At 37.7% G+C, this 16,802-nt stretch overlaps 1 protein-coding gene across 1 annotated transcript in view; it reads right to left on the reverse strand.

Annotated features, from left to right (window-relative positions):
* LOC121426611 (mucin-2-like) overlaps positions 1–16,802 on the reverse strand; it is a 56,190-nt gene continuing 39,388 nt past the window's right edge. Inside the window, exons 34-41 of the mRNA XM_041622969.1 lie at positions 15,857–15,898; positions 15,084–15,485; positions 13,270–13,323; positions 12,318–12,359; positions 4,774–5,175; positions 3,718–3,771; positions 3,110–3,163; positions 1–53 (exon numbers count right to left, since the gene is read on the reverse strand). Coding sequence (XP_041478903.1) covers positions 1–53; positions 3,110–3,163; positions 3,718–3,771; positions 4,774–5,175; positions 12,318–12,359; positions 13,270–13,323; positions 15,084–15,485; positions 15,857–15,898 — 1,103 coding nt within the window. The remainder of the gene's footprint in view (positions 54–3,109; positions 3,164–3,717; positions 3,772–4,773; positions 5,176–12,317; positions 12,360–13,269; positions 13,324–15,083; positions 15,486–15,856; positions 15,899–16,802) is intronic.

The raw sequence follows: 16,802 nt of genomic DNA on the forward strand, positions 1-16,802 counted from the left end.
TCAACAAATATCACTCATTGCCTCAAAGTTAAAATCCTTTACATTACTAATAACTATATCAAATTCAAGAAAAAATTTCATTAAGTTGAGTAAACAAGTTAACTGAAGTGGCTCTTCTGATTGATGTGAAGACATGAGAAAGCATTTTTTTCCACAAACACAAAATTTATCTGTTTTGTGGTAAGCTTTCGCTTGCTAGGCTGCAAGCTTCGTCAGACCATTGTTGTACATGCAGCTGGTGCTATCGCTGATGCACATCGATGAAGTACGGAATCGTACGTCAAGTAAAAGCGTATTATACAGTCTGATGAAGCTTGTAGCCAAGCAAGTGAAAGCTCATGAAAAACAGGTATATTTCTGTGATTTCTCAATCTCATGTCTACTTAAAGAAGGACCTTGGTTTCATTGCCTCACCTAAGGAACTACACGTTCAAGACTTCATAGTAGCGTTAGAACAAGTCACTTGCAATCTCATCAGTAGCAAGGCTCTTAGGAATGGTATAGTTGGCATTCTCAAAAATGCAAAACTTCCTTGACCAAACATCACCAGTGAAGAAAGAGAAGCCATCAACAATCTGTCCAAGAACGAGGACATTACAATCTGCCTGATGACAGAAGTAAAGCCACTGTAGTGTCGAACACCCAAGATTACAGGAGCAAGGTTAGTAACATGATTAGTGATAAAAGCACTTCTGAGATTTTTTTTCCTCCTGATCCTACCCCTTATAAAATGAAGTTACTAGCATTACTGAAACCATTATGATGAACAGAAAATATCAGCTAAGCATTAAGAATATTTCTATCCCACGGAGGAAAATATTCCTCGTCTCTACTGGATGCCGAAAATCCACAAAGAAGCATTTCCTCTCCATCCTTTTGTCGATTATACTAGATCTGTAGGATATAAAACCTCCAAATCTCTGGCCAACATTTTGTCTCCTGTTGCAAAGACGGAGGATCTCAAAAACATAACATTGGACAGGGGAGAGATAATGGTGCCCTTTGATGTTGCAAGTCTATTCACCATCACCCCATAAAGCAATCTATCGCCAATGTTAACAAGTGGAATGCCTCTGGCCGTCTCACCTGCATCACGTGGTTCAATATAGCAGCAGTGCTGACTTTGAAAACTACTCTAACTCGCACAAGATGTTCAGTGATACATGGTTACTCTTATGTCCACTTTTTATGAACTAGACCAATAAACTTACAGAGATATGGTTATTCAACAAAAAAACCCAACATGGCCAAAGTTCATTGGCCTTACATGACCTTTGACCTTGATCATGTGACTTGAAACTCGCACAGGATGTTCAGTGATACTTGATTACTCTTATGTCGAAGATTTATGAATCAGATCCATAAACTGTCAAAGTTATGATAGTAATTCAACAGATACACCCAATTCGGCCAAAGTTCATTGACATTTGACCTTGGTCATGTGACCTGAAACGCGCACAGGATGTTCAGTGATACTTGATTACTCTAATGTCCAAGTTTAACAAACTAGACCAATAAACTTTCAAAGTTATGATGGTAATTCAACGGATACCCCAAATCGGCCAAAGTTCATTGACCCTAAATGACCTTTGACCTTAATGAGACCTGAAACTTGCACAAAATGTTCAGTGATGCTTGATTACTATTGTGTCCATGTTTCATGAATCAGATCCATAAACTTTTAAAGTTATGATGGGAATTCAACAGATACCCCCAATTCGGCCAAAGTTCATTGACCCTAAATGACCTTTGACCTTGGTCATGTGACATAAAACTCACGCAGGATGTTTAGTGATAATTCATTAACCTTATGTCCAAGTTGCATGAACTAGGTCCAAATATTTTCTAAGTTATGATGTCATTTCAAAACTTAAATAGAAATGCCAATAGTTGCAGTAAACACTGATTTAATGAGAAAGTCTGTAAAACCAGGCTTAATTGTCAGCATATCATCGAGGATCTAGATCTGGTACAGTTACATAAAATGAACTTTGTGAAATCTTGAAATCTACGCTGAAAAATGTTGACACTGAAGATAACCAACACAGATAGGCACACATGGGACAGTGTATTATAATTGATGGAATAAAGACCCGACGGAAGTGACCGAATCTGCGCTTATTTTGCTGATTTCTCAGCAATTACACAATTTCATCAAGAATCCTTTGGCACATATTTTTTATTCATACAAACAGACACTTGGGTGGTCATTATATTAGATTCTGTAAAAAGTCATTTTGAGATCTTTACCAAAACTGGAATTTATCTTTAACCTCAGGTTAAGATTTGATGTTGACGCCGCCGCCGCAGGAAAAGCGGCGCCTATAGTCTCACTCTGCTATGCAGGTGAGACAAAAATAGACCTAATCAGGACGCAGACTTAAAGAAGAGACCTTACCTTTCTGTCACTGACATTTTAACGCTCCTGCATTTCATCCTGACAACATATTATTTCCAGTTTGATGGTGTTTTATACCGCCAAACGTTTGGAGCCACAAAGAGGAGTACTGTGTCACCCATTGTGGCTTACATCTAGAATAGGAAGCAATCACCACTGCTCCAGATGACATCAAACATCACTCTGGAAGCAGTATACAGATGATGCTCTTGTCATTGTGGACAAGAACAGTATTGACAGACTATCTTCTCACCTCAACCAAGTACACAACACTGGCAGTATCAAATTCACTCATGAAGTCGAATAGGAAAACTCCAGTACCGGATGGTATTACCAAACTCTTCGTCTATAGGAAAGCTACCCACACTGGCCAGTACCTCAATTTCAAGTCTCACCACCCTCTCTACCAAAAGTTGTGTGTTATCCCCACTCTTATGGATAGAGCTAGATCAATCACCACTAAGGATTGTGACCTTGCACAGGAAGAAGAACACATCAGACTTCACTCAGAAGATTGTGGTTGTTATAGAACCCGCAAATATTTTTCGATGCCACCCAGTGCGGAAACTGAATCCCGCATACATGACAGCGTTTACAGAATAAAGCCATTTTCACTGTTGCTTTCCTGCATCTTCCATTGTTCTGTCTATGATTCGCATTAAAACAATACAGCTTAGACTGTTGAAAAGGTACCTGATTGATTCAACTTACCAGTTGTTGTTGATGGTGTGGTTGTTTCTGGAGATGCCGTTGTTGTTGGTGGAACTGGACAGAGTAGTAATGATAACATCAATATAATTATATGAGTTATCAAAATAAATTTCGGTGCATTTTTATACGCATTTCACAGTTGCTTTTTTGTGATTGTGAAAAAAAGAGCGTTTTCGCAAGGACACAAGTTTATTTGTATAGAAAACAAATTATTAAATCGAAAGAATGAATGTTGATAATAATAGTATTAACAACATATTTACTCAAGGCAGTGGGCCATGCTATTACTATTACCCTGGCTTTAACTAAGCTACCTAAGCACTCAAGCATTTCAGGAGCTTCTACCAACCAGGTACCCACTCACCTCACCTGGGTTGAGTGCAGCACAATATGTGTAAAGTTCTTGGTAAAACAAAACACAAGATGGCTTAGAATTGGACCCATGTCCCATAGCGTCATGACCATTAGACCAAAACACCCCCACATAAGAGGTGGCAAGGATCTAACCAAAGTAAAGTTAAGGTAATGATTGCTGAATTGCATACCCATTATGCAGCATCACAATATCAGATATCAAAATGAATGAAAGTGTAATTGAGACAACTTACCAGGTGTTGTCGATTGGGTGGTTGTTTCTGGAGCTACCGTTGTAGTTGTTGGAACTGGATAGAGTAGTAATGATAACATCAACATAATCATACGAGTTATCAAAATAAACTTCAGTGCAAATTTATACACATTTCAAAGTGACTTCTTTTCGTTTTGTGATTGTGAAGAAAAGAACGTTTTCTCAAGTAAACAAGTTTATTTGTAGAGAAAACAAATTAGTAACTCGAAGGAATAAGTGTTGGTAATGATAAGAGTAATAACAGCAAATATACTCAGGGTAGCCACTTCATTATGAAAAATGTTCTCCCAGCAGGCCCTGCTAGTACAAATACCCTGGCTTTAACTAAGCTACCTTGGCACTCAAGCATTTGAAGAACTTCTACCTACCAGGTACCCACTCACCTCACCTGGGTTGAGTGCAGCACAATATGTCACGAGAGTTATACACTGAGCCACAAAACCTATAAAAAGTATCTAAAATTACTCGAACCAATTTAGAAGATAACCATTTCATTAATTTTCTGCAAATTACAAAATGCTCCTTCAATTATACTTCAGTTCTTCCATTTGCTAAACCCTTTGAAAAGTTGGTTCTGATAGTTTAGTGTCATCCGCGATCTGTTCATGCCAATGACATTACAGCCTCATTCTCAACTTTTTATCCCTTTCACTTGTTCTGTCAGTTTCCACATTTCCAAAATAAGGGTGACATGGAAAAAACTAACCTCTATTACCTAAGTATTCTGGTTGAGTTATAATGATTTTTAAATGCTTTTAATGTTCTCAAAATTAGTTGGTCAAAATATGTTAACAAGGCCTAATATCGTTAGTGCACACAATAAATGGCATAGACTACATACATATAAAAGAAACAATCTATAGGCTATGGTTATGCAATAAAAGCCAGAATCATGATTTAAAACATACACATAAATCATAGTAACTGCAGAATCAAAACCTATGTCACCAATTAATCTTGGACAGGATAAGCAATAACTACCTATTTTGATTTTGAAATATAAGATATATTATCATGCTGAGGGCAAACTATTTACCTTGTTCAATACATCCTCTGACTTGGACTTCAATAGTTAAGGGCCTGCTAGTCTCATCCAGTACTTCAATGTCAAAAGATTCAACAGGTGCATTTTCAAATGTATCAAGAACTCTAAACATGCCAGGAGGAGTGGAGCTAACATTATATTCAATAGTATCACCGCCGCTTGGACTAGGCCTAATATTTGAGATGCGAACCCTCTCTAGAGGGGTGTTCTGTCCTCCAACCTCAAATAGACTCAGCGCATTCACTATCGTCATGTACCCTGGGATAGAGAGCTCAATATTGAATTTATTGACTCCAGACACCAGTGTGATTGTTTCATCGGTACTTTGATCACTCCCCTCAGCAGTAAGGGTGATGGTAACATTCAACATATCCAAGTCCTCCTCACAAACACCTAGAATAACAGGAGGTAAGAAAAACAAGAAAAGTCATCTTTCAAAAAGGTTATAGATATACCAGTTACAAGAATATGCAAGACATTTCTTTTCTTTATTCAGTACAACTAAATAGGAAAACTTTAACAGAATCTGATCTCACTGCACCTATTTCCATGTTCCAAATCTGTTTACCAGGCTTAATATTGTAAGTGTACACATACAAACTGGCATTAAAAAGAAATAAGATCAAAAGTAAGGACACCTAGACTTAGTACAAAATTGAATTTGCTCCTATATCTCAGAGTTAAAAACAAATGTCACTAACGATTCAGTTCAAATAGTAAGTACTTCTAATGAAGAGAACACTCCATTTCATTATTATCTATACCTGGTGTTGTTGTCACTATTGTAGTGGTAGTTGTTGTGGTCACTGTAATTAAAACATTCAGAAAAAAAAAATCCTTCAATCCAGAATGAACTGTGCATATTATCAATTGACAAAAAACAATTATATTGCTGCACATCAACTGAAATATATTTTCCTGAATATCACTCTCAATCTTCTAATTGTGCATTCTCCATTTTTTTTCCTTTACCTAGGCCTTGCTGAAACCATGAAGAATGCCTAAATAGAAAAAAAATGTTAAGTTAAGCCCTTATGTGCCAAAAACATATATGATATAGCTAAAATTATTGCCATCTCCAACGCCAAACCTTCAGAATTGTATCCAAAAATCATTGTGATATATCTCCTATAGAATCTACATAACTTCATACAAAATTTGCTTATCATGCAACCTTCAATGACAGTATAAAATTCAGGTCCCATTAGTGCATCTACTCCCCCAACTTTTTGAAAGGTGGCAGGTTACTTCCATAAGAAATACTGTAAAGCCTGCCACCTTACAAAACAAGGAAAAAGTGATTTAGTGTCTTGCCCACTTATGAAAATAACCAGAAATATCATGATTTGCGAGGGCACACAGCAGAATTGTATCGAAACTTCATTGTGAAATGAGTTGGATGGAATAACACTTGTCATAAAAGCCTTGCAAGTAAACTTTAATGTTGACCTGAAGATGACCTTTGACCTTCCATGTGACATCCGACTGCAGCATATCATGCAGGTCGCCTAAGTACATGTACAGTGCCGGCCGCGGGAAACGTCACAATGCCCCCTAGGGCAAACGCGTAGCCCGTAGCGGGCATTTGAGGGGAGCGGACGCCGGAAGACCCCCGCGTCCGCTCCCCTGGGACATGAGTGCCCGTAGTTAGCGCCCGCGTCTATCGTAGGGTGTTTTCTCTAGGATGTTCAGCAGTGCATTCTTGGTCGAAAGAAGAAGTCTGATTTGACACATTCGTTCAAGACTGCATGTGATCTTTTTCTCATACCAAGCATAAGTTTTCGACCATTTATCGTGGATAAAATCTGTTATGAAAATTACATTACAAAGTTTTGGGCTGATAACTTGGATTTTAGGCTTTTCACCGAATGACTTATTGTGTTGGATTACACATTGGCACCAGCGTAAATGGTCATTTCCTATGAATATTCTCCCCATGGTGTCCGTTATTTCATTCACTAATATGAGTTTCTGACAAAGGAGCAGGTATTTGTCGATGTTGACCCTACATTCCGGAGGTCGTCCTAGAACTATTTACTCTATTCTTTCCCTGCATGGCCATCCTTTTTTATATACCCTGATATGCCTTTCAGGCGCGGATCTACGAGATGCAGATAAAAGGGAGAAGAAAGCAAAAATGAAAGAAAAAGGCGAAAAGGAAGGGATGGATTCAAGATGAGAAGGAAAGAGATGAGAAATAGAAAACTGAGAGCCCGGACTGAGAGAAGGGGAGAAAGAGAATAGGGGGGCGAAGAGAAGAGGGAATGGGGGGCAAAGATAAGAAATAAGGAAAAGGTAAAATGGAGAAGGGATAAGGAAGGGGGGCAAAGAAAAGAAATAAGGAAAAGGTAAAATGGAAAAGGGATAAGGAAGGGGGAAATTAAAACAAGAAGCTAGAGAGAGAGAAAACAGAGGTGATGAAAAAAAGCGAAGGTGAGATAGAAGAAAAGAGGGAAGGTGGAAGGCAAATAAAAGAAAGAAGGATAAAGAGAAGGAATAAGGGGTGAGAAATTAAAAAGGGAAAATTGAGAAAGATGAAATAGCGGGGATAAAAGTTACTGAAGGGGAGAAAGAGAGAGGGAAAGGGACTAAGAAAATAAACAAGGAAAAGGAAAGAAAAGGATACGACTATTATCAAAATACTGGAACCCCTCTCTAATTTTCATCATTTTTTATCCCCTTCCTGATTTACCTTTATCTATCTCAACCACTAGCTCTCATCTTTTCCCGATGTTTATCTGTGGACATAATTTTCATATGCACCTCTCATCATCAAATTTATTTTCATTTATCGTTTAGTTCTTTCTCAATCCCTCTCTCAAACTATTCTTTCTCTCTTCCCAACATATAATGCTATGTTAAATTAAGCTACTTGTACATTTCTATAGAAAACAAGAAACTGTTGTTTCACAATATAACGGAGAGGGTATTACAAAAGAAGGGGAAGGGAAAGCAAGAGAAAATAAAGGGGAGAAACAAATCAAGGAGTGAAAGGGGGCACAGAAAAGGAAGAGGGGAAAAGGGAAGAGAAGGGATAAAGGAAAGGGAAAAAAAGAAGAAAAGGGAAAAAAATATATAGAGGGACAGCAGAAGTAGGAAAAGAGAGAAAAGGTGAAGGGGAGATAGAAGGAAAAGAGTGAATAAATGGGGGGATAAAAAGGAGGGGAAAGGGAGAGAAAGAGAAAATAAAGCGGGGGATATCGAGCGTGATGATCAAAGGGATTTTCGACTATATTATATAGAGGTGAACCGGGACAGGCTTTTATTCTTCAACTTGGCTCGACTAACTCCTTTGTTCCCCGAAAAGAATAGTTAGGTTTGATAGTTAGCGTTTGCATGAGCACCCGCTAAAATTCTTAATAAAAGAAAAGAATGGTTTGTATAGCTCCATTCTTGCTTTGTCGGCAAGTGATAATTAACTCGTTAAGTACCCATTCCATACGTCATAGTAGCTTTTGAAAACATACTTTTGCTTGGGTTTAAGCATTTAAGCTAAATGCGTTAGGAAAGTTTTTAATGGTTACATATATGCAAATAGTTTTTGTTGTTCTGCTCTGAAGCGCATTGAGCATCTAATCAAGATGGAAAGTGCACTTTACAAATCTCATGTATTATTATTTTTATCTTCCATATAACACTGAATTATGCATTGTACCAAGCTGTGGTTTGGTTTTGTGATTTGGTTTTATCATTTCCAATTCATATAACAAAATATATTCGAAGGAAAATCTTGTTTTACTGAAATGAAATAATTGAAAAAATGTCTAGACCCTCAATTATATCCAACTAATCTATCAATATAAAACCGCAGTTCGTAAATATGATAGGTTAATCTTTACTTCGACGATCATCATATAAGTGTATCAAGGATATTGATATTCGTTTTAAACCCATCTATAATTTTGTATAAAATTGCACGTAATAAATGCGTTGGAGAAGTAATCTTTACTTTGATTATGTTAATTATTATTATATTCCCAATCCGAATATCTACCGATGTAACTAACACCGCAATCGAGAGCAGATAATGTAATCAGATGTTTTAGCAAAGACAAACTTGTTAAATCTGCAACATTGGGGTAAATTTATACTTTTTACAGGGTGGGGGTTTTAGAGACCCGATTTGAACCGAATTGAAAAGAATATCCTTATTCATTGTTGTTGACGCATCAGATAATTAATACCCCCCTCCCCATTTCTAAGAACATCCTGTCATAAATTGGTAAGCGGATGTGATCAAAGGAGAGGGGTCGGTGTGGACGGGGAGCAAGACTCTCACAGACTATTGACAATAACAAAATAACCAGATAAAAAAAATTGATGAGCACAAACTGTTTTGCTAGTGTTCGCTTTTTGCGCATCTACTTTTTATGATGTGAGAAAGAACAATTTTCCCCGATATACAAATGCATTAGCATGATTAGAGAAAGGAATTAAGATGATTAAAGGCAAAGAAAATGAAGGTAGACAGGAATGAGCCAAACTCTAAATTGGAAAATAAGGAAAGGGACAAGATAACACTACACTAAAAGGGAAAACAGAAATTAAAGAATGAAAGAAAGGATGAAAGAAAAGAAAACAGATAACATCTTAAATAAAAAATTCAACCTACAATAGATCCCGATCACGCTAGTTTAAAAACATAATGGTCTATCACAAGATAATCGAAGTACATGCACATGTAAACATAATGCGATGTATGTACCCTAGGATTTCCTAGGGTAAGTGCGGGCACGACCAATTTTACATAGCACGCAGGAAACCACGGGCCCGTCTAAACGCCCTAGTCTGCTCCCCTTGAATACCCTCGGTTAGACGCGAAATCCCCCTAGGGTGTTTGCGTGCTCGGGCGTGACGTTTCCTGCGGCCGGCACTGTACATCTGCCATCCAAGTTCTGTTGAAAAGTGACTTATGGTTGCGGAGTTGGATGTCATAAGAGTGTCTTGCATGTAAACTTTAACGTTGACCTGAAAATGACCTTTGACCTTACAATGTAACCTCTGACTGCAACATAGGATGCAGGTCCCCCAAGTCCATCTACCATCAAAGTTTGGTTGAAAAGTGACTTATGGTTGCGGAGTTAGGTGTCATAAGAGAGTCTTGCATGTAAACTTTAACATTGACCTGAAAATGACCTTTGACCTTACCATGTGACCTCTGACTGCAGCATAACATGCAGGTCCCCCAAGTCCATCTACCATCCAAGTTTGGTTGAAAAGTGACCTACAGTTGCGGAGTTAGGTGTCACAAGAAAGTCTTGCATGTAAACTTTAATGATGACCTGAAAGTTACCTTTGACTTTACCATGTAACCTCTGCTACAGCATAACATGCAGGTCCTTCAAGTCCATCTACCATCCAAGATTGGTTGAAAAGTGACTTACAGTTGCGGAGTAAGGTGTCATAAGAGAGGCTTGAATGTAAACTTAAACGTTGACCTGAAAAAGACTTTTGACCTTACCATGTAACCTCAGACTGCAGCATAGGATGCAGGTCCCCCAAGTCCATCTACCATCCAAGTGTGGTTGAAAAGTGACTTACGGTTGCGGAGTTAGAAGTCATAAGAGAGTCTTGCATGTAAACTTTAACGTTGACCTGAAAATGACCTTTGACCTTACCATGTGACCTCAGACTGCAGCATAACATGCAGGTCTCCAAAGTCCATCTACCATCCAAGTTTGGTTGAAAAGCGTCTTACCGTTGTGGAGTTATGTGTCATTACAGGTTTGTGACGGACGGATGACGGATGGCATTTGGATCCTTAAGTCTCGCCTTCACCTCTGGTGGGCGAGACAAAAAATATTTTTGACCCATGTATAGCCTACTCCTAATGGTACTCCCAAACTATTTGTCTATAGGAAAGCTACCAACACTGGCCAGTATCTCAATTTCAATTCTCACCACCCTCTCTACCAAAAGTTGTGTGTTATCCCCACTCTTATGGATACAGCTATATCAATCATCACTAAGGATTGTGACCTTGCAGAGGAAGAACACAACCAGACTTCACTCAGCAGATTGTGGTTGTTATAGAACCCCCGAATATCTTTCGATGCCACCCAGTGCGAAAACTGAATACCACAAAAATGACAGCATTTACAGAATAAAGCCATTTTCACTGTGGCTTTAAGGCATCTTCCTTTGTTCTGTCTATGATGAAGCGTGTGTATATTGGTCAATAAAAGCGGCCGATTCGCATTGAAAAAATACAGCTTAGACTGTTGAAAAGGTACCTGATTGATTCAACTTACCAGTTGTTGTTGGTCTGGTTGTTTCTGGAGCTGCCGCTGTTGTTGTTGTTGGAACTAGACAGAGTAGTAATGATAACATCAATATAATTATATGAGTTACAGCCTCATTCTCAACTTTTTATCCCTTTCACTTGTTCTGTCAGTTTCCACATTTCCAAAATGAGGGTGACATGGAAAAAAATAACCTCTAATACTTACGTATTCTGGTTGAGTTATAATGATTTTTAAATGTTTCTAATGTTCTCAAAATTAGTTGGTCAAAATATGTTCACAAGGCCTAATATCGTTAGTGCACACAATAAATGGCAAGACTACATAAACATAAAAGATGGAACAATCTATAGGCTATGTTTATGCAATAAAAGCCAGAATCATGATTTAAAACATACACAGAAATCATAGTAACTGCAGAATCAAAACCTATGTCACCAATTTATCTTGGACAGGATAACTACCTATTTTGATTTTGAAATATAAGATATATTATCATGCTGAGGGCAAACTGTTTACCTTGCTCAATACATCCTCTGACTTGGACTTCAATAGTTAAGGGCCTGCTAGTCTCATCAAGTACTTCAATGTCAAAAGATTCAACAGGTGCATTTTCAAATGTATCAAGAACTCTAAACATGCCAGGAGGAGTGGAGCCAACATCATATTCAATAGTATCACCGCCGCTTGGACTAGGCCTAATATTTGAGATGCGAACCCTCTCTAGAGGGGTGTTTTGTCCTCCAACCTCAAATAGACTCAGCGCATTCACTATCGTCATGTACCCTGGGATAGAGAGCTCAATATTGAATTTATTGACTCCAGACACCAGTGTGATTGTTTCATCGGTACTCTGATCACTCCCCTCAGCAGTAAGGGAGATGGTAACATTCAACATATCCAAGTCCTCCTCACAAACACCTAGAATAACAGGAGGTGAGAAAAACAAGAAATATCAGTTTTCAAAAAAGTTATAGATATACCAGTTACAAGAATATGCAAGACATTTCTTTTCTTTATTCAGTACAACTTAATAGGAAAACTTTAACAGAATCTGATCTCACTGCACCTATTTCCATGTTCCAAATCTGTTTACCAGGCTTAATATTGTAAGTGTACACATACAAACTGGCATTAAAAAGAAATAAGATCAAAAGTAAGGACACCTAGACTTAGTACAAAACTGAAACTGCTCCTATATCTCAAAGTTAAAAACAAATGTCACTGAAGATTCAGTTCAAATAGTAAGTCCTTCTAATCAAGAAAAAAAATCCATTTCATTATTATCTATACCTGGTGTTGTTGTCACTGTTGTAGTGGAAGTTGTTGTGGTCACTGTAATTAAAACATTCAGAAAAAAATCCTTCAATCCAGAATGAACTGTGCATACTATCAATTGACAAAAAACAATTATGTTGCTGCACATCAACTGAAATACATTTTCCTGAATATCACTCTCAATCTTTTTTCCTTTACCTAGGCCTTGCTGAAACCATGAAGAATGTCTAAATGGAAAACAATGTTAAGTTAAGCCCTTATGTGCCAAAAAACATATGTGATATAGCTAAAATTATTGCCATCTCCAACGCCAACCTTCAGAATTGTATCCACAAATCATTGTGATATATCTCCTACAGAATCTACATAACTTCATACAAAATTTGCTTTTCATGCAACCTTCGATGACACTATAAAATTCAGGTCCCATTAGTGCATCTGCTCCCCAAACTTTTTGTAAGGTGGCAGTTTACTTCCATAAGAAATACTGTAAAACCTAACACCTTACAAAAAAATTTCTTTTGACCCATGTATAGCCTACTCCTAATGGTACTCCCAAACTATTTGTCTATAGGAAAGCTACCCACACTGGCCAGTATCTCAATTTCGAGTCTCACCACCCTCTCTACCAAATGTTGTGTGTTATCCCCACTCTTATGGATACAGCTATATCAATCATCACTAAGGATTGTGACCTTGCAGAGGAAGAACACAACCAGACTTCACTCAGCAGATTGTGGTTGTTATAGAACCCGCGAATATCTTTCGATGCCACCCAGTGCGAAAACTGAATGCCGCAAAAATGACAGCGTTTACAGAATAAAGCCATTTTCACTGTGGCTTTCCTGCATCTTCCATTGTTCTGTCTATGATGAAGCGTGTGTATTTTGGTCAATAAAAGCGGCTGATTCGCATTAAAAAAATACAGCTTAGACTGTTGAAAAGGTACCTGATTGATTCAACTCACCAGTTGTTGTTGGTCTGGTTGTTTCTGGAGCTGCCGTTGTTGTTGTTGTTGGAACTGGACAGAGTAGTAATGATAACATCAATATCATTATATCAGTTACAGCCTCATTCTCAACTTTTTATCCCTTTCACTTGTTCTGTCAGTTTCCACATTTCCAAAATGAGGGCGACATGGAAACAAGTGGAATGCCTCTGGCCGTCTCACCTGCATCACGCGGTTCAATATAGCAGCAGTGCTGACTTTGAATACTACTCTAACTCGCACAAGATGTTCAGTGATACATGGTTACTCTTATGTCCACTTTTTATGAACTAGACCAATAAACTTACAGAGATATGATGGTTATTCAACAAAAAAACCCAACATGGCCAAAGTTCACTGACCTTACATGACCTTTGACCTTGATCATGTGACCTGAAACTCGCACAGGATGTTCAGTGATACTTGATTACTCTTATGTACAAGTTTCATGAATCAGATCCATAAACTTTCAAAGTTATGATGGTAATTCAACAGATACACCCAATTCGGCCAAAGTTCATTGACCTTTGACCTTGGTCATGTGACCTGAAACGCGCACAGGATGTTCAGTGATACTTGATTACTCTAATGTCCAAGTTTAATGAACTAGACCAATAAACTTTCAAAGTTATGATGGTAATTCAACAGACACCCCCTATTCGGCCAAAGTTCATTGACCCTAAATGACCTTTGACCTTGGTCATGTGACGTGAAACTCATGCAGGATGTTCAGTGATACTTGATTAACCTTATGTCCAAGTTTCATGAACTAGGTCCATATATTTTCTAAGTTATGATGACATTTCAAAAACTTAACCTGAGGTTAAGATTTCGATGTTGATTCCTCCAACATGGTCTAAGTTCATTGACCCTAAATGACCTTTGACCTTAATCATTAGACCTGAAACTTGCACAAAATGTTCAGTGATGCTTGATTACTATTATGTCCAAGTTTCATGAATCAGATCCATAAACTTTCAAAGTTATGATGGTAATTCAACAGATATCCCCAATTCGGCCAAAGTTCATTGACCCTAAATGACCTTTGACCTTGGTCATGTGACGTGAAACTCATGCAGGATGTTCAGAGATACTTGATTAACCTTATGTCCAAGTTTCATGAACTAGGTCCATATATTTTCTACGTTATGATGACATTTCAAAAACTTAACCTGAGGTTAAGATTTCGATGTTGATTCCTCCAACATGGTCTAAGTTCATTGACCCTAAATGACCTTTGACCTTGGTCATGTGACATGAAACTCTAATAGGATGTTCAGTAATACTTGATTAACCTTATGGCCAAGTTTTATTAACTAGGTCCATATACTTTCTAAGTTATGACGTCATTTCAAAAACTTAACCTCAGGTTAAGATTTGATGTTGACGCCGCCGCCGTCGCCGTCGGAAAAGCGGCGCCTATAGTCTCACTCTGCTTCGCAGGTGAGACAAAAACTAACCTCTACTACTTAAGTATTCTGGTTGAGTTATAATGATTTTTAAATGTTTTTAATGTTCTCAAAATTAGTTGGTCAAAATATGTTCACAAGGCCTAATATCATTAGTGCACACAATAAATGGCATAGACTACATACACATAAAAGATGGAACAATCTATAGGCTATGTTTATGCAATAAAAGCCAGAATCATGATTTAAAACATACACAGAAATCATAGTAACTGCAGAATCAAAACCTATGTCACCAATTTATCTTGGACAGAATAAGCAATAACTACCTATTTTGATTTTGAAATATAAGATATATTATCATGCTGAGGGCAAACTGTTTACCTTGTTCAATACATCCTCTGACTTGGACTTCAATAGTTAAAGGCCTACTAGTCTCATCCAGTACTTCAATGTCAAAAGATTCAACAGGTGCATTTTCAAATGTATCAAGAACTCTAAACATGCCAGGAGGAGTGGAGCTAACATCATATTCAATAGTATCACCGCCGCTTGGACTAGGCCTAATATTTGAGATGCGAACCCTCTCTAGAGGGGTGTTTTGTCCTCCAACCTCAAATAGACTCAGCGCATTCACAATCGTCATGTACCCTGGGATAGAGAGCTCAATATTGAATTTATTGACTCCAGACACCAGTGTGATAGTTCCATCGGTACTCTGATCACTCCCATCAGCAGTAAGGGTGATGGTAACATTCAACATATCCAAGTCCTCCTCACAAACACCTAGAATAACAGGAGGTGAGAAAAATTAGTAAAGTCATCTTTTTAAAAAGGTTATAGATATACCAGTTACAAGAATATGCAAGACATTTCTTTTCTATATTCACTACAACTTAATAGGAAACTTTAACAGAATCTGATTTCACTGCACCTATTTCCATGTTCCAAATCTGTTAACCAGGCTTTATATTGTAAGTGTATAAACATAAACTGGCATTACATAGAAATAAGATCAAAAGTAAGGACACCTAGACTTAATACAAAATTGAATTTGCTCCTATATCTCAAAGTTAAAAACAAATGTCACTGACGATTCAGTTCAAATAGTAAGTACTTCTAATCAAGAAAACACTCCATTTCATTATTATCTATACCTGGTGTTGTTGTCACTGTTGTAGTGGTAGTTGTTGTGGTCACTGTAATTAAAACATTCAGGAAAAAATCCTTCAATCCAGAATGAATGGTGCATATTTTCAATCGACAAAAAACAATTATGTTGCTGCACATCAACTGAAATACATTTTCCTGAATATCACTCTCAATCTTCTAATTTGGCATTCTCCATTTTTTTCCTTTACCTAGGCCTTGCTGAAACCATGAAGAATGTCTAAATAAAAAAACAATGTTAAGTTAAGCCCTTATGTGCCAAAAACATATGTGATATAGCTAAAATTATTGCCATCTCCAACGCCAACCTTCAGAATTGTATCCACAAATCATTGTGATATATCTCCTACAGAATCTACATAACTTCATACAAAATTTGCTTATCATGCGACCTTCAATGACACTATAAAATTCAGGTCCCATTAGTACATCTACTCCACCAACTTTTTGAAAGGTGGCAGTTTACTTCCATAAGAAATACTGTAAAACCTAACACCTTACAAAAAAAGTATTTTTGACCCATGTATATCCTACTCCTAATGGAACTCCGAAAGCTACCCACACTGGCCAGTATCTCAATTTCAAGTCTCACCACCCTCTCTACCAAAAGTTGTGTGTTATCCCCACTCTTATGGATACAGCTATATCAATCATCACTAAGGATTGTGACCTTGCAGAGGAAGAACACAACCAAACTTCAGTCAGCAGATTGTGGTTGTTATAGAACCTGCGAATATCTTTCATTGCCACCCAGTGCGAAAACTGAATCCTGCAAAAATGACAGTATTTACAGAATAAAGCCATTTTTTACTGTGGCTTTCCTGCATCTTCCATTGTTCTGTCTATGATGAAGCGTGTGTATATTGGTCAATAAAAGCAGCTGATTCGCATTATTCGCATACGATTCACATTCGTATTTTGTGGCATTCCATT

The sequence above is a fragment of the Lytechinus variegatus genome, chromosome 13 (genome assembly GCF_018143015.1).
Source record: "Lytechinus variegatus isolate NC3 chromosome 13, Lvar_3.0, whole genome shotgun sequence".
NCBI lineage: Eukaryota > Metazoa > Echinodermata > Echinoidea > Temnopleuroida > Toxopneustidae > Lytechinus > Lytechinus variegatus.